Below are 23037 nucleotides of genomic sequence, written 5' to 3'. Positions count from 1 at the left end.
TTTTTATAGGTAAACCTCCATAACCCACGGGAGAAAGATCATTTCTAAAAAGTTTGACTTTGTTAGCAAAGTGCTGCAGAAAAACATCATCCCCAATCATGGTCAAATGTGAACATGAGTCAAACTTGAAATCAAGAGATACACCTTCAATATTCACTATGTGAGAAGGATGATCACCCTTACTTACATCAACCTGGAAGGTGACCACTTTTACTTCAGGTTGATATTTTGTAGAAGTACGGTTAGCTCTATTAATTTTGCTTTTGCAACATTTTGCGAAATGACCCTTCCAACCACAGGTGTTGCAAACAGCACGCAGACCAGGACAAAAAGGCGAATTCGCAAGATGTCCAAAACTACCACACCTAAAACAAACAGGCTTGCCACCAGCAGAGGAGTTGGCTACCTTGTTAGTTGCAGGAATACTTTATCTTTTTCCTTCAACTCTTCCTTTTGTACTTGACACACCACCTCTTCTACTTAAGTTTCAGTTAAGGCAATTTTACTCTTCTCACCACTCAGTTCATCTACACACTTCATCATGTGCTCGACTTGTTTAGCTATCGCTATAACTTCTTCCAGCGGAGGTTCATCCTTCAACCAAAGTTCTTTTCTGATATTATCATGTGCACATTTTAAGACAAACTGATCCCTGATCCTCTCCTCTACAGCAGGACCAAATTTGCATGAAGACGCAAGTTTCCTAAGAGCTGAAACAAAGTCTTCAACTGATTCATCTTTCTTTTGTCCCCTTAAGGCGAAATGATACCTTTCCATTATAGTACTCAACCATGGTAAGTAATGACGATTCAACTGTAAGATACATATTTCATATTCATTCAGGTTCCTTTGTTTAGCAGCACTTAGATCCGGTAAGTGTTCCAAAACTCCTGTCCTTCACCCCCAAGGCAATGTAGCAACAGTGAATGTTTACGTTCGGCACGTAAATTCGTGCCACATACCCTCGCATAATTTATGAATATTTTCTTCCATTTTTTGCCATTTCACGCTAGGTTCTCCTGGGCTCGTCAGGAAGAATGGAGGCTGAGTTACATTCTGCATGTCGGAACTACCTGTTGAGTAAAAAATGTTATTTGCATGTACAATGAAAAAACAAGCTATAAACTCCTAAGCACCTAAACTTGCTAATAACGTGTTGATGCACCAAGAAGCAAAAACCAACTGATACCTAGTTAAGGAGATATCTTAATGAATTAAAATAAACACTAAATAAATTAAATGTAACTGGCTTTTTCATTTTCTTCTCCACTTTTTTTTTTTTTAAAGGTGTGCCAGTCACCGAAAACCAGGAATGGAATAGTGTACTTAACCAGTCTGATATTTGGCCAAAAACACACACAAAAAACAGCAAAAATAACTTCTTCACTTCCCTTGGAATGATATCTTAATATGTCACGTCTCAAGTCAGAACTGTGTAACTGCACATTCACAGAGAAAGAAACTATCACCTGTATGTTCCTAAACAATATTTTCTTTTTTTTAAAAAATTTGTTCTATAAACTGTGGCACATAAACGCGTTCAAGCTCACTTTCCTTTTGCTCATGACTGATGAAGTCCTCCTAATGGTTACTCGCGAGGCGCTCGAACTTCCCACAAATCCTTTTTTTCATGAAGTTTAACTAAGCCGTGTGTGTGACGTCCCAATCACACAAAATGGCTTCAAGTTATGACGTTCTCTCATCCAAGATTCAAGCCTCGTATTGGATACGTAGCGCGTACGCGTAAATCCCTCGCAATCGTAAGAGAGAAGATCGCGCGTCAGTCTCGCGCATGCTAAGCCGAAATATTCTTCGCCACTACTCTCTCCCTTCTTTCAAAAGTGACCTCCAAACGCGCTCCGCTCCACACAACAATGTGACTTGGCACACGATACCTCCAATTGAGATGCACAGCTCGGATTCTTCATGCCGGTGGTGCCGTCATCCACATGGAGGCTGCCATCAGAAGCAAACGCGTAGATGGAAGACCGAATCCGATCGGTGTTGAGGTGCCGTTCACCCGCTCGTCGCCAAATAAATGTGGTGTTCTCCACGGAATGAATAAGCAGGAACACCAATGTACGTTATGAAGGTAGGTTTATTTCACCTCAACCACCAACAGTCGTCTCTCAACTCCTCTCTTTTAGAATCCCCCTTACCACGCTCTTCTAACTCTCAAATAGAATCTTAACATCATTCTATCTTCTAATTCTGGGTACACATACATGGGAGGAAGGAAGATTCACAACATCACAGGTTTCTCTAGATTATCAAGATGGCATTCGGAGTTCTATCATTGAGAAGATGATGGGCCACCAGCAGTCTTCCATAGAGGATTGATTCTTTAGCAAGAAGCAGGCGAGTTGATTTCTTAGATATTGGATTTGAAATTTAGACAGCCAAATGCCCTATGTTAGAGATAGAGGATGTACTGTGATATCTAACATAAGTAGAAATTTTCCCATGGACATGACCAATAGGGTTTGTTGGAACATCTTCCCGAATTATTTATTGAGTAGCCTTCTTAATCCCTTTTCAGGGGGGACATACCCACCATCTTAATACAAATATGTTAGACCATTTTCTAGCATCCTAACGGGGGGGGGGGGGTCGGAAGCGGCCTCCCAACCCCATCTTAATGCAGGTTCCTTAGTGGACCCTAATCTGAATCATCCTATAGAAGAAAAAGACATCCTTCCCACAAGTTTCACATTTAGGTGACAGAGCTCCTCTGGGATATATACATAGCAAGCAACATTTCAAGGCTGAAATGAGGACAACAGACACATGGCAATACAAATATCCCGTGGAGGGTCACAAGAGCATGGGAAGCAAGAAACCCATAGTGGAAATCATTCACGTATGATGCATTTTAAAAAGCAGTTTACATACACATTTGAGGAGGTAGATCTGCGGCATTTGATTTACCATCCATCGAGAAATTGTTAATTTTAAAGTTGGCTGGTGAGTTCCATTGTTGAGAAATATGGCTGAAAGATAAAGGAAGCAGTCTTGGTACATGACGTTATTTGTATAGTCAAAGAAGGTTTTGTTTAATCTGATCTGCTTATTCTGCTATCGAGATAGGCTTCACATATACAAGACGATTGGAGTCCTAGCTGTACCTCCAAGAGACACAATGGATGGAGTCCTCGCTCTCTCTCCCAAACAATTACTCTAGCGTTGAGTAGCAGTGGGGGAAGCTGCTGTCTGTTAGGCTCCGAGACATCTCATGCTAGGGCAGGAGGGCAGTAATAGTGATAACACAAACATCATGAAGTTTTATCACAGGAGACATGTTAAAAATACTGGGCATCGCCTTTTCAAATTTCACTGAAAGTCGTGATCTGCAAAATCGCGAGGAGGTGATGGGTCTGAATACAGCAGGCACTACAATGGTTGTTGAAAGAGGAAAACTTGTCACAGGGATTTCTCTTACATGTGGTGCCAACCAGAATAGTTGGTAGGGGTGCCAACAGATTGGGGTGGGGTGCCTCACTACTGGCGAAATGGGTCAGTTTAGTAAGCAGGTTCTTCATCCAATTGGAGGAAACTGAAAGCTGTTTGCCTAGCACTCTTGACGTTGCCTTCACAATGAATAAATAACCATGTTAAGATCCGAACAGACAACTGAGTATTTACACCAATCATTAAGGTTGTTGTTGCGTTCAGTCTATAAATGTTCTTGCACAGGAGACTGGGCTACAGGCAGAAGCCAATCTATCTGTAAAGGCAGTGTTTCTGGCACTTTCCGCCAGAGAAAGAGAAATGGGCAGTAGACAATTTGAGCAGCGTTTTCTCTGATGAACTCACTGTCATTGATGCGGAGTGTATGTGAGCAGTTTGTGAAGATTTGGCATGCCAGAGTTAAGCCTCTTTGCAAAAACTGCTGCCTTGTTTTTGCACAATTACTCCCTGCTTATATGCAATGTCATTTAAGGGGCCCAAACATTTTCTTCTAGTTTCCAGGATCCTGAGTGTGTTACAAAATATCAGAGATGAAGGACAATGCAACACTCTGCTAGTGGTTCTAGTCCAGAAACGACGTCCCTGGTTCCTTCTGGTCTTACTGTAGGCAATACATCCTCACTGGGAAATCTCAGTAGTTCCTTATGCCCTGACAAGATCCAGGCTCCCACAGCCAGCGTTCTCTCATCTACAGCTGGGGTCATGGCTATTAAAAGGCTACAGTTAGTAGCTTGGGGTTGTTCATCTGAGGTAGCAGATTTAATTCAGTCTAGGCATCAGTCTACATTAAAATCTAATTCACACCACTGGCAATAATTTGATAAGTGGTGTAGAGATAAATAATCCCCTGTTTGGCAGTAGAACCTATTAAACTCTTGGATTTTCTAAAGGATGAATTCATGCTGAGGTTAGCAAACTCTACTCGGAGGTGGTAGCCCTGAGTAATTACCAGTGGTTAATATTAATTCAAGCATTCCATCCATCCATCCCTTTTTTTACATACTTTAGCGTGGCGCAATAAGAGCAACGGGTATGCCCAGATGTGGGTCCTGTGCACACTGCCCCTGAAACCAACTATGCCTGGCTGATGAGCCCTAACTAGAGTGAAACCGGCCGTGTGATGCTTGTGTTCTGGCTCACGGCAGACCTCACTTGGCAGTTTGGGCTGGACTGTCCCCACTGGAGCAGTTTAAGACTGATCCATCACTTTTTGGTATACTTTAAATTCTGCCCTTCAGCACATATTACAAACCAGTGTCAGAAACAAAGTATTTAATGGTGGGGAACAGCGATCTATAGAGTGTCAGGAAATTATTGTGCACATGAGAGATGGTCGGAGAAGGTTTCTCACCATTGAAGTTGTCGCTCAGCAAACGTTTTTAGCTCCACAGTGCTTTGCACACTTATCTCCACTTGTGGATAGGTCTATTTTCGAGTGTGTGCTGCTGAACAGTCCTGAACGTGGGTTGACAAGTCTATGTAGATTCTAGGCAGTGAATGAAGGGCCCTGTTACCAAAGAGGCACATTAGATAACCAAAATAAGGACTATACGCGCATTAGATAAAATTATGATTATGAGGTAAAAATTTTTTATCTTTACTCTTTTGATCCATGGCGAACATTTCAAGGAAAAGAGTTGCTCAATCTAGAAATCACAAGATTTAATTAAAAAACAAGACTGATAATCTTTCGCTGCTGCTGCGCCAAGAATCTGGAACAACATCTTGTACTGTAATTGCATTTACATACTGTGGACACACCCGTCAAAGCACTGAAGCCTTTCTGGAGAAGGGTAGCACTACCCTCAAGACAGGGCTAAAAGAGTTATTATTCTACACTGTACATATCACTGTCATGGAAACACAATACACGAAAAGGTGGTAAACTCCTTTAATAGTGAGTGGGTAGCCTGACAGCCTCCTCTGATCTGAGCACATTATCAGGGATTGTATATTGGAACGCAAAGAGGAAAGTTGCGGCTAAAAACAACACTAAACAGTGTCTCCCTTATAAAACAAAATAGGAAAATTATATAAAGATACCAGTAGCTTATACAGAAAATTAAACCTGTGATGAAAAGGAAATAAAACAAACGGAATAGGAGATGGATCTAACACAACAATTTGTCAAAACTTGAAACACAGAATCATTCTCACACTATCATGCAAATCAGGGCGCTTGATCACCCGTTTCAGTTGCACCGCATGTGAAAACATTGGTTCCCGTACCATCATGGTGATCAGAAGAGAGAAGTGTGTTACTTGCATCTACCTCAATACACTCACCAGGTCAATCTACTTCTGGTTTTGGATGCCAAGCCCTCTACTCTTGACATACTGGAATTCATAGGTGCTAACCTTATTGAAGATTCAGGCAACTCCTGAGGACCTAAATCAGTGCCAAATGTATGAATTCCCAAAGAATCTTCAATCCTAACTCCTAACCCTGTAGTGGGTGATCCCTTTTGTATACCATTGTCACTATCATCCACATCATACACATGGGAAGGGAGTTGTTATTCTCTTTTCTGCAACCACATGACCACAAAGCATCACTTTGCTCATATGCCAGCACTTCCCATAATCCAACTGTACAAAAATGTTTGACACCTGAACAACACAGCACGACTTGTGTGGCTGAAACCCATATTTCCTGTAGGGATATATTTTATAACCGTTGTGTGCATCATGCAACTTCTCCCTCACTTCCACCTTAGACCACTTAGCAACCCTGGAACTAATTAGCCATCCAGGACTGCAGTTTGATCTGTTTCCTCCCCGCACATTATTTCAAATGGGGAATATCCAGGAGGTAGCAACTTCTGGAAAACTGTATGGTCTTACAGAATTGCAGCTTTACAATTCACACTCTAATATCATCATTAAGTACATAACTATCACCCAGCCCTCCTCTTTAGATATTGGTTTATGGATATTTTGAGCCTTCAGGGCTCAAGGACTGTAATAATAAAAATGTACTTCCTTTCAGGTGTAAAAGTGCATGTGTAATCAATGGTCTCAAGGTAATTTAAAATAATACTCCTTTTATTCCAACCAATGCAAAAGAGGATCTCCTGGAACACACAGGAACTTTTTGGGAAGAATAAAAGTAATTTTAAATGTTTTCCATGACATGAAAGTGGACTAGTTCTAATGTATATTCTAAAAACAAATGAGGACTATAGTCTGTTCTTCACCACTTCATTTGGTTGCTCAGGAGGAATTTCAGTTAGTTGAGATCATGCTCAGAAGCAGTAAAAATTGATTGATTGGGTACTTCCAAAAAAAAAAAAATATATAAATAAACTCAAGCTGAATGGTGAAGCTCACCCGAGTGTCGGAGTCTGATTTCTGCGGTGAAATGGGAGGTGGTTTGAATATATATATATATATATATATATATATATATATATATATATATATATATATTCCTAGTCGTTGATCCTATCTCGGATCATGAATGAGGCGCACTCCATGGGAAATATCTTCATAAGGTTTATTCAGCAACAAAGCAAGAAAACACCAGACAGACGCGTTTCGGCTACACGCCTTTGTCAATGTCGGTAGGGTTTACATTTTTTTGTCATTTTAAATCAAACAATAAAGTTCCATCGACATCGAGAGGGGATCGCTCGCCATCAATCAATGAAATAGAGGAGGGAAACATTGTATCACTCTTAAAGATCTCCTTTGGGGCAGACATTTTGTAGCGTGCTGTTTCACCATACATTGTTATGTACATTTGCACAGTTTTTAGTGAATTCATTATTAGGTATTCATTTTAATTCATGAAATTCATCTAACATATAGGTCTCCCAAAATTTATTTCGCCCTGTATGGGCTAACTCCCCTGCTTTTTTGGGGGAGACATTTCATACCATGACACTGCACATACATTTGTACACTTCTTAATAAATTCATTCATCACTATTCATTTTAATGTTAAAAATATATATATATTCCCAATCTCCTACTGTACATGTTCTCTACGTAATTTCAGCCCTGAATGGGCATACGCAACCAGTAGGTTTTCATCATTACTTCTATTAATGTCTCCCCTGCTCTATCCCCTTTGTTACCCACCAAACCTTTCACAGAGATGAAGTAAGGTTAGTACCGATGATGCAAATCTTCATTTTCTTCAAATACTTATGTGATATGCACCCAGAGCTCCTCTTCGTTATTTAACCCAGAGGGGCTCTTTGTTTGCATCTCCAATATATATTTTGATTCGAGTCTTCTAAGTTTCTTAATCCTGTCCCCACACCTCATCTTTTGGGACGTGATCCAGGCAAAAGAACCTCAAGAGGTTCGGATTAGACTTGTGAAACTCCTTAAAGTGGCGTGCCACTGGATAGTTGATATCATAATTTTTTATAGCACACATGTGCTCTAAAATTCTCTTTTTGGTGGGATGGATTGTGCTCCCTATGTATTTCAGATCGCAGGGACAGGACAGGCAGTATACAACAAATTCGGTGTTACAATTCATTAATTTGTTAATTTTTCTCTTTGTGGTTCTGCCAGGAATTGAAAATTCTTTCACCTTGGTTCCATTTTTGCAGGCCTTACAATTCATGCACGGGAAAAACCCTGTTATTAAATCCTTTCTTTTGGGGTTCTTCGGAAAATGACTCCTTTAAAAAATATATATATATATCAGTCCGAGTCTCTCCTTTAGCATCCCCAATCCGTTGAGGGGTGGCGCGAGACCGGTGGAGAAACCGGTAAATCAATATGTCAAAAGAACGGGATCCCACTCGTGCTCTCAAAAACTTCTGACACAGTAAACCAGGCTCTAGTTCATATCCAAGTGGGGGTTTATTCTTTTCATAAACCCACCGTGACGCGTTTCGCCACCGTGGTGGCTTGTTCACACAGTGATTTTCAATAAAGATGCCAATACATATACTTCCGTGTTGGTATTGAATAAACATAGCAAAAGGACTCCACTGTTTGTACAGCAAGTAGCCGCATTACGGGCGCCATCTTGTAACGTCTTAACATAATGTAAAATAATGTAAAAAATGCATAACTGTTCTTATACATAGTATTTATGTTAAGATATATATTCATTGATCCACAATTAATAATCAATTCATATAGGGGCTACCCTGTACACGCTAGCAGGTACGCGTTATATGTTCCTGTGGGGTTATGCTCGAATTCACCTAAATAGTGGGTAATACTATCGTAGTAGGTGCGCATCCTCGTGTATGTGCTAGACTATGTAAGCAATTCGTCTCGCAATTACACTCTCAATATGAAATGGAAATGAAAAAGTATCCATACAACGTCTAAGTTATTGTGAAACACCCTGGCTAGTGGGTATAACGCTGTCCATCATATAAGATGTTCGCGTTATATGTACCATGTGTGATTATGCTAGAATTCCCCTTAATAGTGGGTAATATTTTCATAGTAGGTGCGCATCCTCGTGTAGGTGCTAGACTATATACGCAATCCGTCTCGCAGTCACATTCAAAATAAAACAATATGGAAATGAAAATATATCCATACAACGTCTAAGTTATTGTGAAACACCCTGGCTAGTGGGTATAACGCTGTCCTTCATATAAGATGGCTATTTCATTGATTGTCATACAACATTTGAAAATATATTCAACAAGATTATAGGCAACAAATATATGTATATGCACAATGGGCCATACAGGCAAACCCTCATTTGTGGAGAAATAAGCCCATGGTCAAGGAGGTATAAGCTTCCGTGCGGGTACAATACCAATCAGTCCTCTTGCAAAATGTAAACGGAAAGTAACAATACAAATAAACCGGCATCCATCTCAATACCCCCTACCCCTTAGGGTAACCCGTGGTTTCCCAAGTACATAATCAAGGTAATAAAGTCAAAAAGGTGTATGTTAAAAATCTTATCTCAGTGTTGTGACTGCAGGATGATCTGAAGAAAGGGTAGGGATCACGTTGGCACCATAGATGAGGTCTACAGACAAAGACATGGTACCGCGATGGGCACATGTTTTGCCCTGAGCTTTGCCAACCTTTTTATGGGGGCTTGGGAGGAGGAAATTCAGAACAACAAGAACCTTGAGAAAGCCCTTACAAGTGTAAAAATGTGGCTCAGGTACATCGACGACATTTTTGTTGTGTGGCAGGGTACAGAAAGAGATGCTTTGCAGTTCATAGAAGAACTTAATAACAATGAAAAAAATCTCACTCTTACCGGCACCATAAGTAAGGAGAAAGTTGAGTACCTGGACACACAAGTAGTAGTGAGAAGTAATACCATCCACACAACTCTCTATCGTAAATGCACAGCGGGCAACACTCTTCTTCATGCTCTGAGCAGCCATCCCGACAACCTCAAGTGGAGTATACCATATGGGGAGCTGCTCAGAGCTAAAAGGAATTGTAGCTCGCCCGCTGACTTCCTGAGTGAACAACAAATCATGATAGAGAGATTCAAAGCTAGAGGCTACCCAGCATGGGTTCTCAAAAGAGCAGTCGCTAGGGTAACCGAGGTTGAGAGATCGAGTACTCTAGCTCAAATCGAGAAAGAAGCACTAGAAAGTGAAAATGATGAGGGTAACAACACACGCATGATTATGACCCTTTCTTCAGATGATCCTGCAGTCACAACACTGAGATAAGATTTTTAACATACACCTTTTTGACTTTATTACCTTGATTATGTACTTGAGAAACCACGGGTTACCCTAAGGGGTAGGGGGTATTGAGATGGATGCCGGTTTATTTGTATTGTTACTTTCCGTTTACATTTTGCAAGAGGACTGATTGGTATTGTACCCGCACGGAAGCTTATACCTCCTTGACCATGGGCTTATTTCTCCACAAATGAGGGTTTGCCTGTATGGCCCATTGTGCATATACATATATTTGTTGCCTATAATCTTGTTGAATATATTTTCAAATGTTGTATGACAATCAATGAAATAGCCATCTTATATGAAGGACAGCGTTATACCCACTAGCCTGGGTGTTTCACAATAACTTAGACGTTGTATGGATATATTTTCATTTCCATATTGTTTTATTTTGAATGTGACTGCGAGACGGATTGCGTATATAGTCTAGCACCTACACGAGGATGCGCACCTACTACGAAAATATTACCCACTATTAAGGGGAATTCTAGCATAATCACACATGGTACATATAACGCGAACATCTTATATGATGGACAGCGTTATACCCACTAGCCTGGGTGTTTCACAATAACTTAGACGTTGTATGGATACTTTTTCATTTCCATTTCATATTGAGAGTGTAATTGCGAGACGAATTGCTTACATAGTCTAGCACATACACGAGGATGCGCACCTACTACGATAGTATTACCCACTATTTAGGTGAATTCGAGCATAACCCCACAGGAACATATAACGCGTACCTGCTAGTGTGTACAGGATAGCCCCTATATGAATTGATTATTAATTGTGGATCAATGAATATATATCTTAACATAAATACTATGTATAAGAACAGTTATGCATTTTTTTACATTATTTTACATTATGTTAAGACGTTACAAGATGGCGCCCGTAATGCGGCTACTTGCTGTACAAACAGTGGAGTCCTTTTGCTATGTTTATTCAATACCAACACGGAAGTATATGTATTGGCATCTTTATTGAAAATCACTGTGTGAACAAGCCACCACGGTGGCGAAACGCGTCACCGTGGGTTTATGAAAAGAATAAACCCCCACTTGGATATGAACTAGAGCCTGGTTTACTGTGTCAGAAGTTTTTGAAAGCACGAGTGGGATCCCGTTCTTTTGACATCTATCATATATATAAGGAAAAATGTTTTTTTAGGAAAGAGTTTTCGTGAAGGCAAAATGTTGTAATTCCAAAACACATTTAAAATTCCTAATTGGATGATAAATCAAGCTGAGTTGGTGAAACATATTGGAGTGGTTATGTCTTTTGTGAGACAGTGCACATGATGCTTTAGCTGTTATATCATTATGGCGGAGGCATTTACTAATGATTTCCTGTAGTCTTTGCTAGTAACCTGATCTAAATTCCTTAGGTGTTCACTACTGGTATCCTGCTTAGGGTGGTCATAGTGTAATGTTAACATATGTGGCTGCAATTTTACAGTGATAAAATCTGATCGTAGCTCAGGCACAGTTTCCTTGATCAGAAGTAGCTCTCACTACAGAGCTAGACTTGAAATTCCTATATATCACGGAGTTACTGTTGGTTGCCATCAGTTCAGACAGAAGGGTAGAAGAACTGAGAGTTCTATTATGTTCAGAACCCTTTTTAAGGTATTTGTTTTATACGGATATTATTAGCCCAGGTTCCCAGTTTGTGCCTCAGGTACCTCCTACATTGTTCAGATGATTTAGTTTTGCCAGTGTTATGTTCCTCACCAGTTTATCGGGAGAACAAGTCCTCCATACTTTTGACAATAAAAGTGCAGCCCGCCAAGTACCAATCAATCAGAGGGCTTATAAAGCACGCTACTCACCCATGAGGGTCTCAGGCGCTGGTGGGGGCAGCTCCGGATCAGTCCAAAAAGCCAGGTCTTGAGGTCCTACCTGAATGTGTGCAGGTTCGTGGAGCGTCTGATGTTCACTGGGAGCTCGTTCCAGGTCTTGGCTGCGATGTAGGAGAAAGCTCTCCCACCTACTCTGTGTCTGCGGATGCGAGGGACCTCTGCCAGGGCGAGGTCGGCGGAGCGGAGGTTCCTCTTGGGTGCGTGGCAGGAAACTCTCTCTGAGGTATTTGGGTCCGATGTTGTTGAGGGATTTGTAGATGTGGGTGAGGAGCTTGAAGGTGACCCTCTTCTAAACGAGGAGCCAGTGGAAGTCTCGTAGGTGTTTCGGTCATGTGCTGGTAACATGGAGTTCCGATGACGAGTCTGGCTGCGGCGTTCTGGATGGTTTGGAGTTTGTCTATAAGAGTTCTGTTAATTCCAGCGTATAGGGCGTGGTCGTAGTCCAGTCTGCTGGTGATGAGCGCGTGGGTGATGGTCCTTCTGCACTTGGGGGGGGGGGGGGGGGGGGGGAATCCATTTGAAGGTCTTGCGGAGGATGTGCAGGCAGTTGAAGCTGGTGGAGGCGATGGCGTTGATCTGGCGGTTCATGGAGAGGGAGGAGTCGAGGATGATGCCGAGGTTTCGTACGTGGTCTGTAGGGGTGGGTGGCTTCCCGAGGGCAGAGGGCCACCAGGTGTTGTCCCAGGCGGAGGTGCAGGGGCAGAGGATAAGGACCTCGGTCTTCTCTGAGTTGAGATTCAAACAACTGTCTTTCATCCAAGCTGCGAGGTCCTTCATTCCTTTGTGGAAGCAGAGTCTGGTGTCTTCGGGATTCTTCGTGAGCGAGAGGATGAGCTGGGTGTCGTCGGCGTAGGATACTATGCTGAGCCCATGCTGCCTGACGATGGCTGTGATGGGGGCCATGTAGATGTTTAAGGGCGTAGGGCTGAGCGACGATCCTTGGGGTATTCCGCAGTTGATGTCAGTGGGTTCGGAGAGGAAGGGAGGGAGTCTGATCCTCTGGGTTCTTCCAGAGAGGAAGGATTGGATCCAGTCGAGGGTGGCTCCTTGTATCCCTGTGTCGTGAAGTCTGGCTGTGAGCATGCGATGAGAGACGGTGTCGAAGGCTGCGGAGAGGTCTAGGAGGATGAGGGCCGTGGTGTGTCCCTGGTCGAGTAGTATGCGGATGTCGTCCGTGGCGGAGAGGAGGGCGGTCTCGGTGCTGTGGAATCCAGATCGTAAGGCATCAAAGATGGAGTTCTCTTGGATCAAGGCGGTCAGCTGGGCGTTTACGAGTCTCTCGATGACTTTGGCCGCTAAGAGGAGGAGAGAGATGGGCCGGTAGTTCTTCAGGTCTGTTGGATCGGCTGTTGGCTTCTTGAGGGGGGTTTGACCTATGCCCACTTCCAGTCGTCTGGGAAGGTGCCGGATCTGAAGGAGGCGTTGATGGTCCATCCTAGTTAGGGTGCGATGGTGGCGACGGCCCTGTGGAATATGTGCGGTGGGCAGGGGTCCGTCGGGGTGGCCGAGTGGACTTTCTTCATGGTCGTGGAGATGTGCTCGATGGTGGCGGGATTCCAGGTCATGACGGTTGGCTTGTCTGCGGTGGCGGAGAGGGGGGGGGGGTGTCCGGCGTCTGTTCGCTGAAGTTGTCGTAGAGGGCCTGAGTCTTCAGATGGAAATAGGAGCTGAGCTTGTAGTAGAGTTCCTGGGAGGGTGTGATGTCCGTGGCTTCGCTGTGGGGTTTGTTGAACTGCTGTATGACGTTGAACAGTTCCTTGGTGCTGGCCACGTTGGTCTGGACTTTGTCTCTTATGAAGGTCCGTTTGGTGTCTCTTATGAGCTAGTGGTATTCCTTCAGGGCGCTCCCTTGGTTGTTCTGTGCTTCAGTGGTTTTCTGGTTTTGCCAGGTTTTCTCTAGGCGTCAGCAGGAGCGCCTGGCTTCTTGGAGTTCTGTGGTGAACCAAGTGGCCTTCAGGAGGCGTTGTTTGGCGTGGTGGCGGAGGGGTGTGAGCTTGTCGGCGCAGCAGGAGATCCAACAGTGAAATTTCTTGGCTACGGAGTTAGTGTCGGTCGTGGTGCTTGGGGGGGGGGTCTTGGAGGAGGGTGCTGTTGAGGTGCTCCTCTGTGACCTTGCTCCAGTTCCTTCGTGGCGGGCGTGGGGCAGGCTTGGGTGCGGTGGTGGTGTTGAAGGTGAAGTGGATGCAGTGGTGGTCCGTCCAGTGGGGCTGGGTGGTGTGGCTGAATTGGATGTTTGTTCCTCCTGTGAAGATGGGGTCAAGGGTGTGTCCAGCTCTGTGGGTGGGCGTGTTGACCAGCTGCTTCAGTCGGAGGTTGGCGAGGTTATCGAGGAGAGTGGTGGTGTCGGGGTCGTTGCGGTTGTCGAGGTGGTGGTTAAGGTCTCCGAGTAGCATGTACTCCCTGTAGGTAATGGCGTGGGGTGCGGCAAGCTCGGCGATGGTGGTCGTGGACTGGGTGCGAGGTCCCGGCGAACTGTAGATGAGGGTGCCGCGTAGGATGGTCCTGGGGTGGTCTGGATCTGGAAGAGGAGGTGTTCAGTGTTGGAATAGTGGTCACTTGTGCTGGAGGTGGAGAGCCGGAGGGGGGGCTTGTGTGCGATGGCAAGTCCTCCTCCTGGGAGATGGGGGCGGTCCTTTCTCTGGATCCTGTAGACGTCGGGGATGGCGGTGGTGATGTCGGGGCCGGAGGTGGTGTTGGTCCAAGTTTCCGTGAAGAAGGCGATGTCGGGCGTCGATCAGGTCCCAGATTTCTACGGCGTGTCGGTGCAGGGAGCGTACGTTGAGGAGGATGAATAGCAGGGGTAGCTCAGCGGCAACGACAGAGCGAGTGGAGCTGCCGGGGAAAATGCAGGCCTGTGACCGAGGCACAAAACGGGAAACAATGCTCAATGGGAGAAGACAAAAGACAGTACAGTCAGAGGTCACCAGTACAGATACAAATACCGCGGTGCGGCAGGCGGGCAGAGAAGCGCAAAAAAAGAGTGAGGAGCAGAAGAAACCAAGCACCAAATGGGTCAACAATGCACAAATGGGAGAAGATAAAAGACCGTACAATCAGAGGTCACCAGTACAGATACAAATACGGCGATGCGGCAAGCGGGCAGAGAGCAGCCTCGAACACCCAGGCGGTGGGGGGGGGGGGGCTCAGCAGCGGCAGCGGAGCAAGTGGAGCTGCCGGGAAGAGCGCAGGCCTGTGACCGAGGTCAAGGTCTTACACTACATCAGGCGTTATACTAACACATTTCAGTACAGTGATCTGAATCACCGCACTGAAATGCAAAGTCACGCATTTTGTAGTGCCGCCTGAGCGCTGCTCTTAGCACTGAGGGAAGCAGCGCACAGCAGCGCACAGTCCGAGCTGCAGAGGCAGAGTGTGGCTGACAGACTGTCTGTTGCAAGCTGTAGGTTGGCTCAGCTGCACTCTCTGGTTACAATCACCACGACATTGCCATTCACAAGACATGATGGCGTCATCATTGAGTATACAACAATGCGTCCTATGATTTGTCCAATGAATTCCGTCGGAGACAGGACTTATAATGGGCACTGGTGGGTCAGCAGTTATCTAGGTCTTAAAGTTTGGCTGGAGGCCACCGCTGCTCGCACCGCTATCTGTTGTGCTGCCAGTTAGTATGGTGCCTGAAGTCTCTCTCATCAAAATGCCGCTTGCGACCGGGACTAGGCCCCGCCCATGCAAAGAGAGTTTGGTGTCTGCAGCCTTTGATCAACACTGGCCCGTACCTCCCTCTCCCTGCCACCAAACTGTCACTGGGTAACATTTCCGTCCTTCCCATCACTTGGTCGGATCATGTTATAAATCACCTTTGAACTAAAACATGTCACGAGGGATCTTACAAATTTAAAAGATAAGAAGGAGATCACAACCAGAGCCTGGGGAAAAGTAGATGTTACACATCTAGAATCTTTCCTCCTGGAAAAAATGCCTATAGATTCGCCCGACCCTGAAGTAGCAAGCCGACGGTATAACAACTGGTTGGATGAGACGCGTCTCCGTGCAGCCCCCCCTAAAAATGGATACCGAGAAGGGCCATACCCACGGCTCCTTGGTATTCAGAAGAGCTCAGGGGAAAAAAACTTCTATGCAAACGGGCAGAAAGATTGTGGCAAAAAAACTATGCAACGGCTGACAAAGTGGACCTAAAATCAACGATTGTAATTTACAAACAATCTCTCTTGGTAGCCAAGAAAGATTATTTCTCACGTCAAATCACCAAAGCCAAATCTGACCCGAAGGAGCTTTTTAAAACTGTTATTAAACTCTCAAACCCCAGGACGCCCAACGGTCCAATCACACCCAACTTTTGCAATACAGTCGCTGCATTCTTTAAATCAAAAGTGGAAACCATCTTTTCTTCTTTATCAGACACGGTTAACAAAAAGCATGTGGATTTAGACACCAACACCCCCTCTTCCCCGGCCAATACTCTGGATCACTTTATCCCGCTGAACTTAGAGGAAACAAAGAATCTCATGAATAATATTAAATCAGGCGCGCCCAGCGATCCCTGTCCCACTTGGATTATCAAACAGTTTGCAGACACCACCTGCAGGGTTCTAACACCCCTTTTTAATAATGTGTTTCAAACTGCCACTTTTCCCATCCCCTGGAAAAAGGCTTCAGTACTTCCTCTCCTGAAGAAACCATCCTTGGACCCTAAAGATCCTTCTAACTATCGCCCTATCTCCAGACTTCCTTTACCAGCCAAAATGCTTGAAAAAGCTATGAACAGGCAACTCAGCGATTTTCTTCAGCTGAACGATTCTTTGGATCACTCACAATTTGGCTTCAAATCTCATCATAGCACTGAGCTGGCGCTTATTAAATCGACGGAAGAGATCAGAGAAACTATGGACAAAGGAGGAAATGCTATGCTAATCCTTTTAGACTTATCCGCGGCCTTTGACACCGTGCATCACAAAGTTTTGCTAAATCGGTTGTCAAAGATCGGGATAACAGGACAAGCTTGGAATCTCCTTGAGTCCTTTTTAAAGGACAGACTTCAAATAGTCGAATTAAATGACAATACATCAGAAGCCTTTTCCCTGCCCTGTGGGGTGCCGCAGGGCTCTTGCCTGAGCCCCACTCTTTTTAATATTTATGTGGCACCCCTGGCTGGTATTATTAGGTCATTTGGTTTCCAACTTACCTCCTACGCTGACGACACGCAAAATGTGCTATCGGTGAGGGAGGGAGCTGAAAAGGAAACAGGAACTCGCTTTTCGCAATGCATGCTATCCATTTCTAGGTGGATGTCAGCTAATTGCCTTAAGCTGAACTCAGCCAAAACAGAAGTGGTGAGGTTTGGAAATAACCCTCGGATGTGGACTCCTGATTGGTGGCCTGACTTACTAGGTCTTTGCCCCACACCCTGTAGGAAGGCTAAAAACCTGGGAGTGGTGGTCGATGAAAAACTCAGCATGGGGGACCAGGTGAGCAGGGTCACCTCAGGTTGTTCCTTGGTACTCATAATGATTAGGAAAATTAGGTCCTATCTCACTGAGGGGTGCCTCCGCACGGTAGTGACTGCACTTATACTATCCCGACTTGACTATTGCAATAGTCTCTATATCAATATGCAGTCACAACATCAAAACAGGCTGCAGGTCATTCAAAATGCAGCAGCCAGACTTCTGACTCCTAGATGGGTATCAGTTAAAGATGAGCTGAAGAGACTGCACTGGCTTCCTACCCACCTGAGAGCTAGGTTCAAGGCTTCGTGCATTGTGTTCAGAGCCTTGAACGGGACAGCTCCCGAATTTCTTAAAAACAAGTTTTCCTGGTACACTCCATGCAGAATGCTCAGATCTACTGGAGCTAAGCTAGTGAAAATTCCTTGCATAAAAAAGGCTAACTGGGGAGGAAGGAGCTTTACCTACGGGGCCGCTAAAATCTGGAATGAACTTCCTTTCATGCTGAGAAATGCGTCAGATCTCAGCTCCTTCAGGAAGAATCTCAAAACTTGGTTTTTCTCTCAGTTCTAATCTCCCACGCTAGCGCAGGCTGTCAGTGTTTAGCGCCAGGACACCGCAAGGTAATCGTGCGCTCTATAAACTTTAATAACATACCATAACATAACTAGTCAGTCTCAGGTAATTTATCCATAAATCTGGCATAGACGTATTAGTTGTTCAGTATTCTGAGTGAGAGTGCAGTTCGTTAGAAGACTGTGTGATCAGGCCAGAGTCTGACTTCACATCGATCAGTGGATTGAGAGATACATATTAACATCATAGCACTTCAGATGCTACCCAGGGAGGCCCAGAATATCAGCACGCAAAAAGGTTGCGCTTTTCATGTCATGAAAGGACAAATTAAACAAATTGTCGAACTTGTTTAATTTGTCAGGTCATGACAGGCCCAACTTTCAAATACAGTACAATATATTTAACAATGTCACTGCCTGTCTGAGCCGTGCTGTAGCTCACTGCCCTCAAGCTGTGCTGAGGCCACAGTGGCCTGGACTGCACTACTAAGAGTAGTGAACTGACTAAGTAAATTCATTATTGATAGTTGCTGAGATCCACAATGGGGCCTTTCTGCCTGTATCATGTGGTTGGGTCCCACGTAGGAGAGAGCACCTACAAAACGATATGATGGTTACACTTTTAATTAACAGTACGATCAGGCTACAAGGGCACTAGGTTAGTGCCCTTCCATTTCTGGTGCTTTGCAGTAGTTTTAAGATCTTCTTAGAGTTTCTCGTTGTTCGAATGGGTGTAATTTCTCATATTTATAGGTTTCCCTGGTCTTCATTGCTTATTTTTGGTTACAAGAAAGAGCCACTTTAAGTGTCACACATAGTTGTTGAATGTCACACATACCTTAGCAGCTATGAAAGTGCACTATCTATATACCTGGCTTGCACAGTTTCATTTGGAAAGGAGATGCTTTGATATGTTTGGCACTGCAGGTCAGGGTCATAAACCTTCTAATGCATCATTGACTAGGTGGTTAAAACGGGCCATCATTTCAGCTTAAGGAGCACAGGGAGAAGTGTTACCCTGTGTGGTTAAAGGAGGTTGATAAGAGGTATTCTGCGGCCTCCTGGGCAACACTTAAAAGTGCTTCAATTACAGAAATCTGTAGTGCTGAAAGTCTGCGTCTCCACACTCTTCATGAATCATTTAAGGTTGCTAGTGGGGGAAATGCATCTTCTGCTTTTCCCATTTCTACATTAAGTTCACTGGGGTAAAATTTATCTTCAGTGTGAATTATTGTTTTGGAATGGATTAATCTTGAAGCATTAGTGTTGGCATAATCTATTGTTTATTGAAAGCCAATTACATGCTTGGGTATAATCTCATGAGGTAATGACTGACGGTAGGGTGACCAACCGTCCGTAAATTTCACAGACCGTCCGTAATTTGGACCTCACGTCCGTTGTCCGTGAGGATCCCTTTTACGGACGCATTTTGTCCGTAATTTTGGGCATTGCATGGAACAGCACTGTTCCCTGCATGAAGCCTCAGCACCCTTTGTCATTCTGCATGCCGGCTGATTGCCACATACAAAATGACAATGGGCCAGTCTGGAGTGTTACTGCATTCGGTGGCCTCCTCCTACCACGGTCTAGGGCAGCACATTCTGTCAGATGGAAAGAATGTGCAAAAACGCCAATGCTGCTACATGAGAATCCAGTTCATTCAAAGAAGCTGGTGAAACAAGGTGATAAGAAGGTGCTAGAGTTCTTTCAGTCTCATGATTTTAGAAAAGTTTATTTTCAATATTATAATCAACGAAGTCATGGTTGCTGCATTTTTATTTTATGCAACTAACAACCATTGACAAAGCCAATAGTTCTGGCTTGTTGTAGGTGTAACGTTACTTGTTGTGTTATATATCTTGATGCAATGACAGAAGGGGCAAAATACCAGTCCGGCGGCACACTATGCTAAGCTTAGGTGTTTTAAGCAACGCTCTTGATTACATCAAACACCCCCTTTGGAGAGACCCCCCCCTTTTTCATCCCACTTAAAGCCCTGGAAACAACACCATGTCACAGTCACCTCATGGCATGGCACGGTGCATCATGCATGACTTCCACTTTTTCAGACTGCCTATGTGCAGGGGCATAGTGAGCCCTACCCCCACCCCACCCCTTGCTTTTGGAACTACAGCATGGGTGTAGTTCTAGATGGGCCTCATCTGTATGCAACTCTGCAGACAAAGGCTCAGCTCACAATTAATATGAAAAGGTGGGCAAGTGAGTAAGTGAAGGGATGGGTGGATGGCTGGATGGATTAGTGAAAGGGTGAATGGATGAATGAAAGGGTGAATGGATGGATAATGAGCGAAAGGATGGATGGATGAGTGAAAGGGTGGATGATGAGCGAGTGAATGGGTGGATGCATGAGTGATAGGGTCAATGGATAGATTCATGAGTGGATGAGTCTAAGGATGGGTGGATGGAAGGAAGGATGGCTAAGTGAAAGGGTCAATGGAGAGAGATAGGGAGGATGGATGGATGACTGAAAAGGTGAATGGGTGGAAGGATGAGTGCCTGGGTGGATGTATGAGTAAGTGAAAGGATGGCTGAATGGGTGAAAGGGTAAATGGCTGGATGGATGAGTGGATGGATGGGTGGAAAAGTGGATGAATGAGTGTACGGATGGATAGGGTGGATGGATGAGTAAAAGAGTGGATGGATGAGTGAAAGGAGGGATGGAAGGGTACATGATGGATAGGTTTGCAAATGGCTGAATATGTTTGGATACAGATGGGATTACTTACAATTGCGCGACCTCCTCTGAGGTGTCTGTCAAACGTACCTTTTGTCCCGAAGTTTTGTCCTGAACTTTAACCTCCTGTCCTGAATTTTTACCCTTTGTCCTGATTTTTACACTCACCGTCCTGAATTTGCACCCATGCTAGTTGGTCACCCTAACTGACAGGGAAGTCAGACAATGAGGTAATGATCAGTATGGTAGGAAGAGCATTCACTTATAATGACTGTGAATAAAAGTCTCGTACACGGAGGAAAGAAAATGACTGGTAAGTAGCCAATCATTGGACACACTGTTCCCTTAAGTAGAAGTTCTGGTCATCAAGTTATAATGTTGCACCCGTTTTGTACTTCTAGGGACCTATGCTGAATAGTGTGATATAGTTTTATAGTAGGTGTACAGCGCTCTTAAGTCTACAGTGATGTGATCAGCGACATATTTCATCTTAAATCGGTAAATAGGAACGAAAAGTGTTTTGACAACCAGTCAAAAAGAAGGGCATCTGGGACTCTTGGAAACACATTCCCAGTCTGTACAGCTGCTCTGGACGCTAATCACACCCGCTAGCCTTGTGCTCCAAGCCTCGATGTAGAAGTCAGCCTCGCTCACAATCTCCACATACGAACGTTCATTGGTCACCTCACACACATTCTACCAAGATGGCCGTCAGATATGATTAGCGTCTATTCCTTCCACAGGTCTTTGCTGCCATCTGTCGACGGCTAATTATCTGCCCTCTAGTGACAACCCTTTTGCCTCCACACACGCATAGACTTTACCTGAGGTGGCCGCTGTCCATGCGCGCGCTTTAAATAATGCAGGACGGCGCTGACTGCCACCTCTTCCCGCAGCAGAAGCTCCAGCACCTCCGCCGCCATACTTTTCCCGCCTCCTGGCAGTGCGTGCTTCTATTGGCGCGGGAAGAGTGGGGGGTTGGCCTACTGACCACCCGCCTGTGCCCGCTGCTATCGTAGGGGGGCCCCGAACAAACATGTAACCCTTAGAGTACTGTGCTTTAGCGGGGAGGATATTGTAAATTCGAACAGGGCACACGCTAGCCATATTTCCCCAATGATCCTGTAAAGTTACCAGGTACTGAAGACCAGGGTTGCTTACGCCAACTTGTAACATGGCGGACATATTGAACTAACGAAGTTTTCTGTTTGCGCGAGGTGAAATATAACAAGTAAACATATTGTCGAACGCATAAGCTAGAAAGCTTTACATAACAATGTCTTTTAGAATTGCCAATAAAGGATATTTAACTTTTATCCGTAAAAGGAGGAAATGCTTAACTATCACTTTAAAGTGATATAACTGTTTTTATCACATGAACCGTTTGAAGGTCGTGTGCAACACTTTTAAAATAACAGACTATTTTCCGGCATGGCATACCACCGCTTCGGAATATTAAAACACCATTTACACCATCTTGATACTATAAGAGTGCTTATTTGCAACTTCAGTACTTTTTCCATTTCCGAGACCGACGCATTGGCAGACATAGCCAATCACCTTATGGCTGCGTCTGATTCCGTTTTCTTGGAAGCGTCCCTACCAACCGTGCGAGAGCACGTGACAAAGTTAGCGCGTGAAGCAGGTGGTTTCAGCGCTACTTATTGTGGGAATGCGCGTTTAGTAAGGTTGGCGCGCGCTCTTTTGCGAGCACAAACGTTGATTGGAGGTTAAAGGCATACTTGCTAACAGTTAACAACGTCCAGCAGGAAGTTTTAGGTTGTGTTATTAGGTCTCGGCTAGGCAGCGCTTGCACTGTATCTTCCAGACATGCTTCATTCTGATATGGACTTAAAGCTCCTATCCTCAGCCTTTGTTTTTTCACTATATATATAAATATATGTATATATACTTTTTTTTAAACAAAAGATCCTTTAATATTCCAAAACTCCTAAACAGAAGCAGGCACTGGCTCCAAAATGATGAGGTGCAAAATGAAATAAATAAATAATTCAAGTATTGTCCTATATATATATATATATAGATATCCCACACTTGTACTCTCCAAAGAATCCGTATCCACGAAAAAAGGAAACCACGCAGATCCAAGTAAGGCACAGTTGTTGTTACTTTATTTAAAGCCGAGTTTCACCAATCTGACACGTTTCGGGCATCCGCCCTTGCTCACAGACAGTCAGTTCGATAAATTAAGCCCATTAAATACCTTGAGGTTTTCAATTGGTTACATTTTTTTCACTATTTTTTACACCATGTGACATTTGAAAAGTGAAGACACACTACCCAGAATTACATAGTCTGTTTTCTAAACATTTTCATTCCAAACTACAATGTATGTGATAAA

The 23037-nt window shown here is 44.2% G+C and overlaps 1 protein-coding gene across 1 annotated transcript in view; it reads right to left on the bottom strand.

Annotated features, from left to right (window-relative positions):
- The window catches only part of CDAN1 (codanin 1), a 237335-nt gene extending 215629 nt beyond the window's left edge, over positions 1-21706 (bottom strand). Inside the window, exon 1 of the mRNA XM_085627237.1 lies at positions 21500-21706. Coding sequence (XP_085483363.1) covers positions 21500-21598 — 99 coding nt within the window. The 5' untranslated portion in view covers positions 21599-21706. The remainder of the gene's footprint in view (positions 1-21499) is intronic.
- Positions 21707-23037: the final 1331 nt, after the last annotated feature.

The sequence above is a fragment of the Triturus cristatus genome, chromosome 9, assembly GCF_964204655.1.
Source record: "Triturus cristatus chromosome 9, aTriCri1.1, whole genome shotgun sequence".
NCBI classification, from domain to species: domain Eukaryota; kingdom Metazoa; phylum Chordata; class Amphibia; order Caudata; family Salamandridae; genus Triturus; species Triturus cristatus.
Note: the sequence above shows the minus strand (reverse complement) of the source record. Positions and strands in the feature narration are given on the sequence as shown.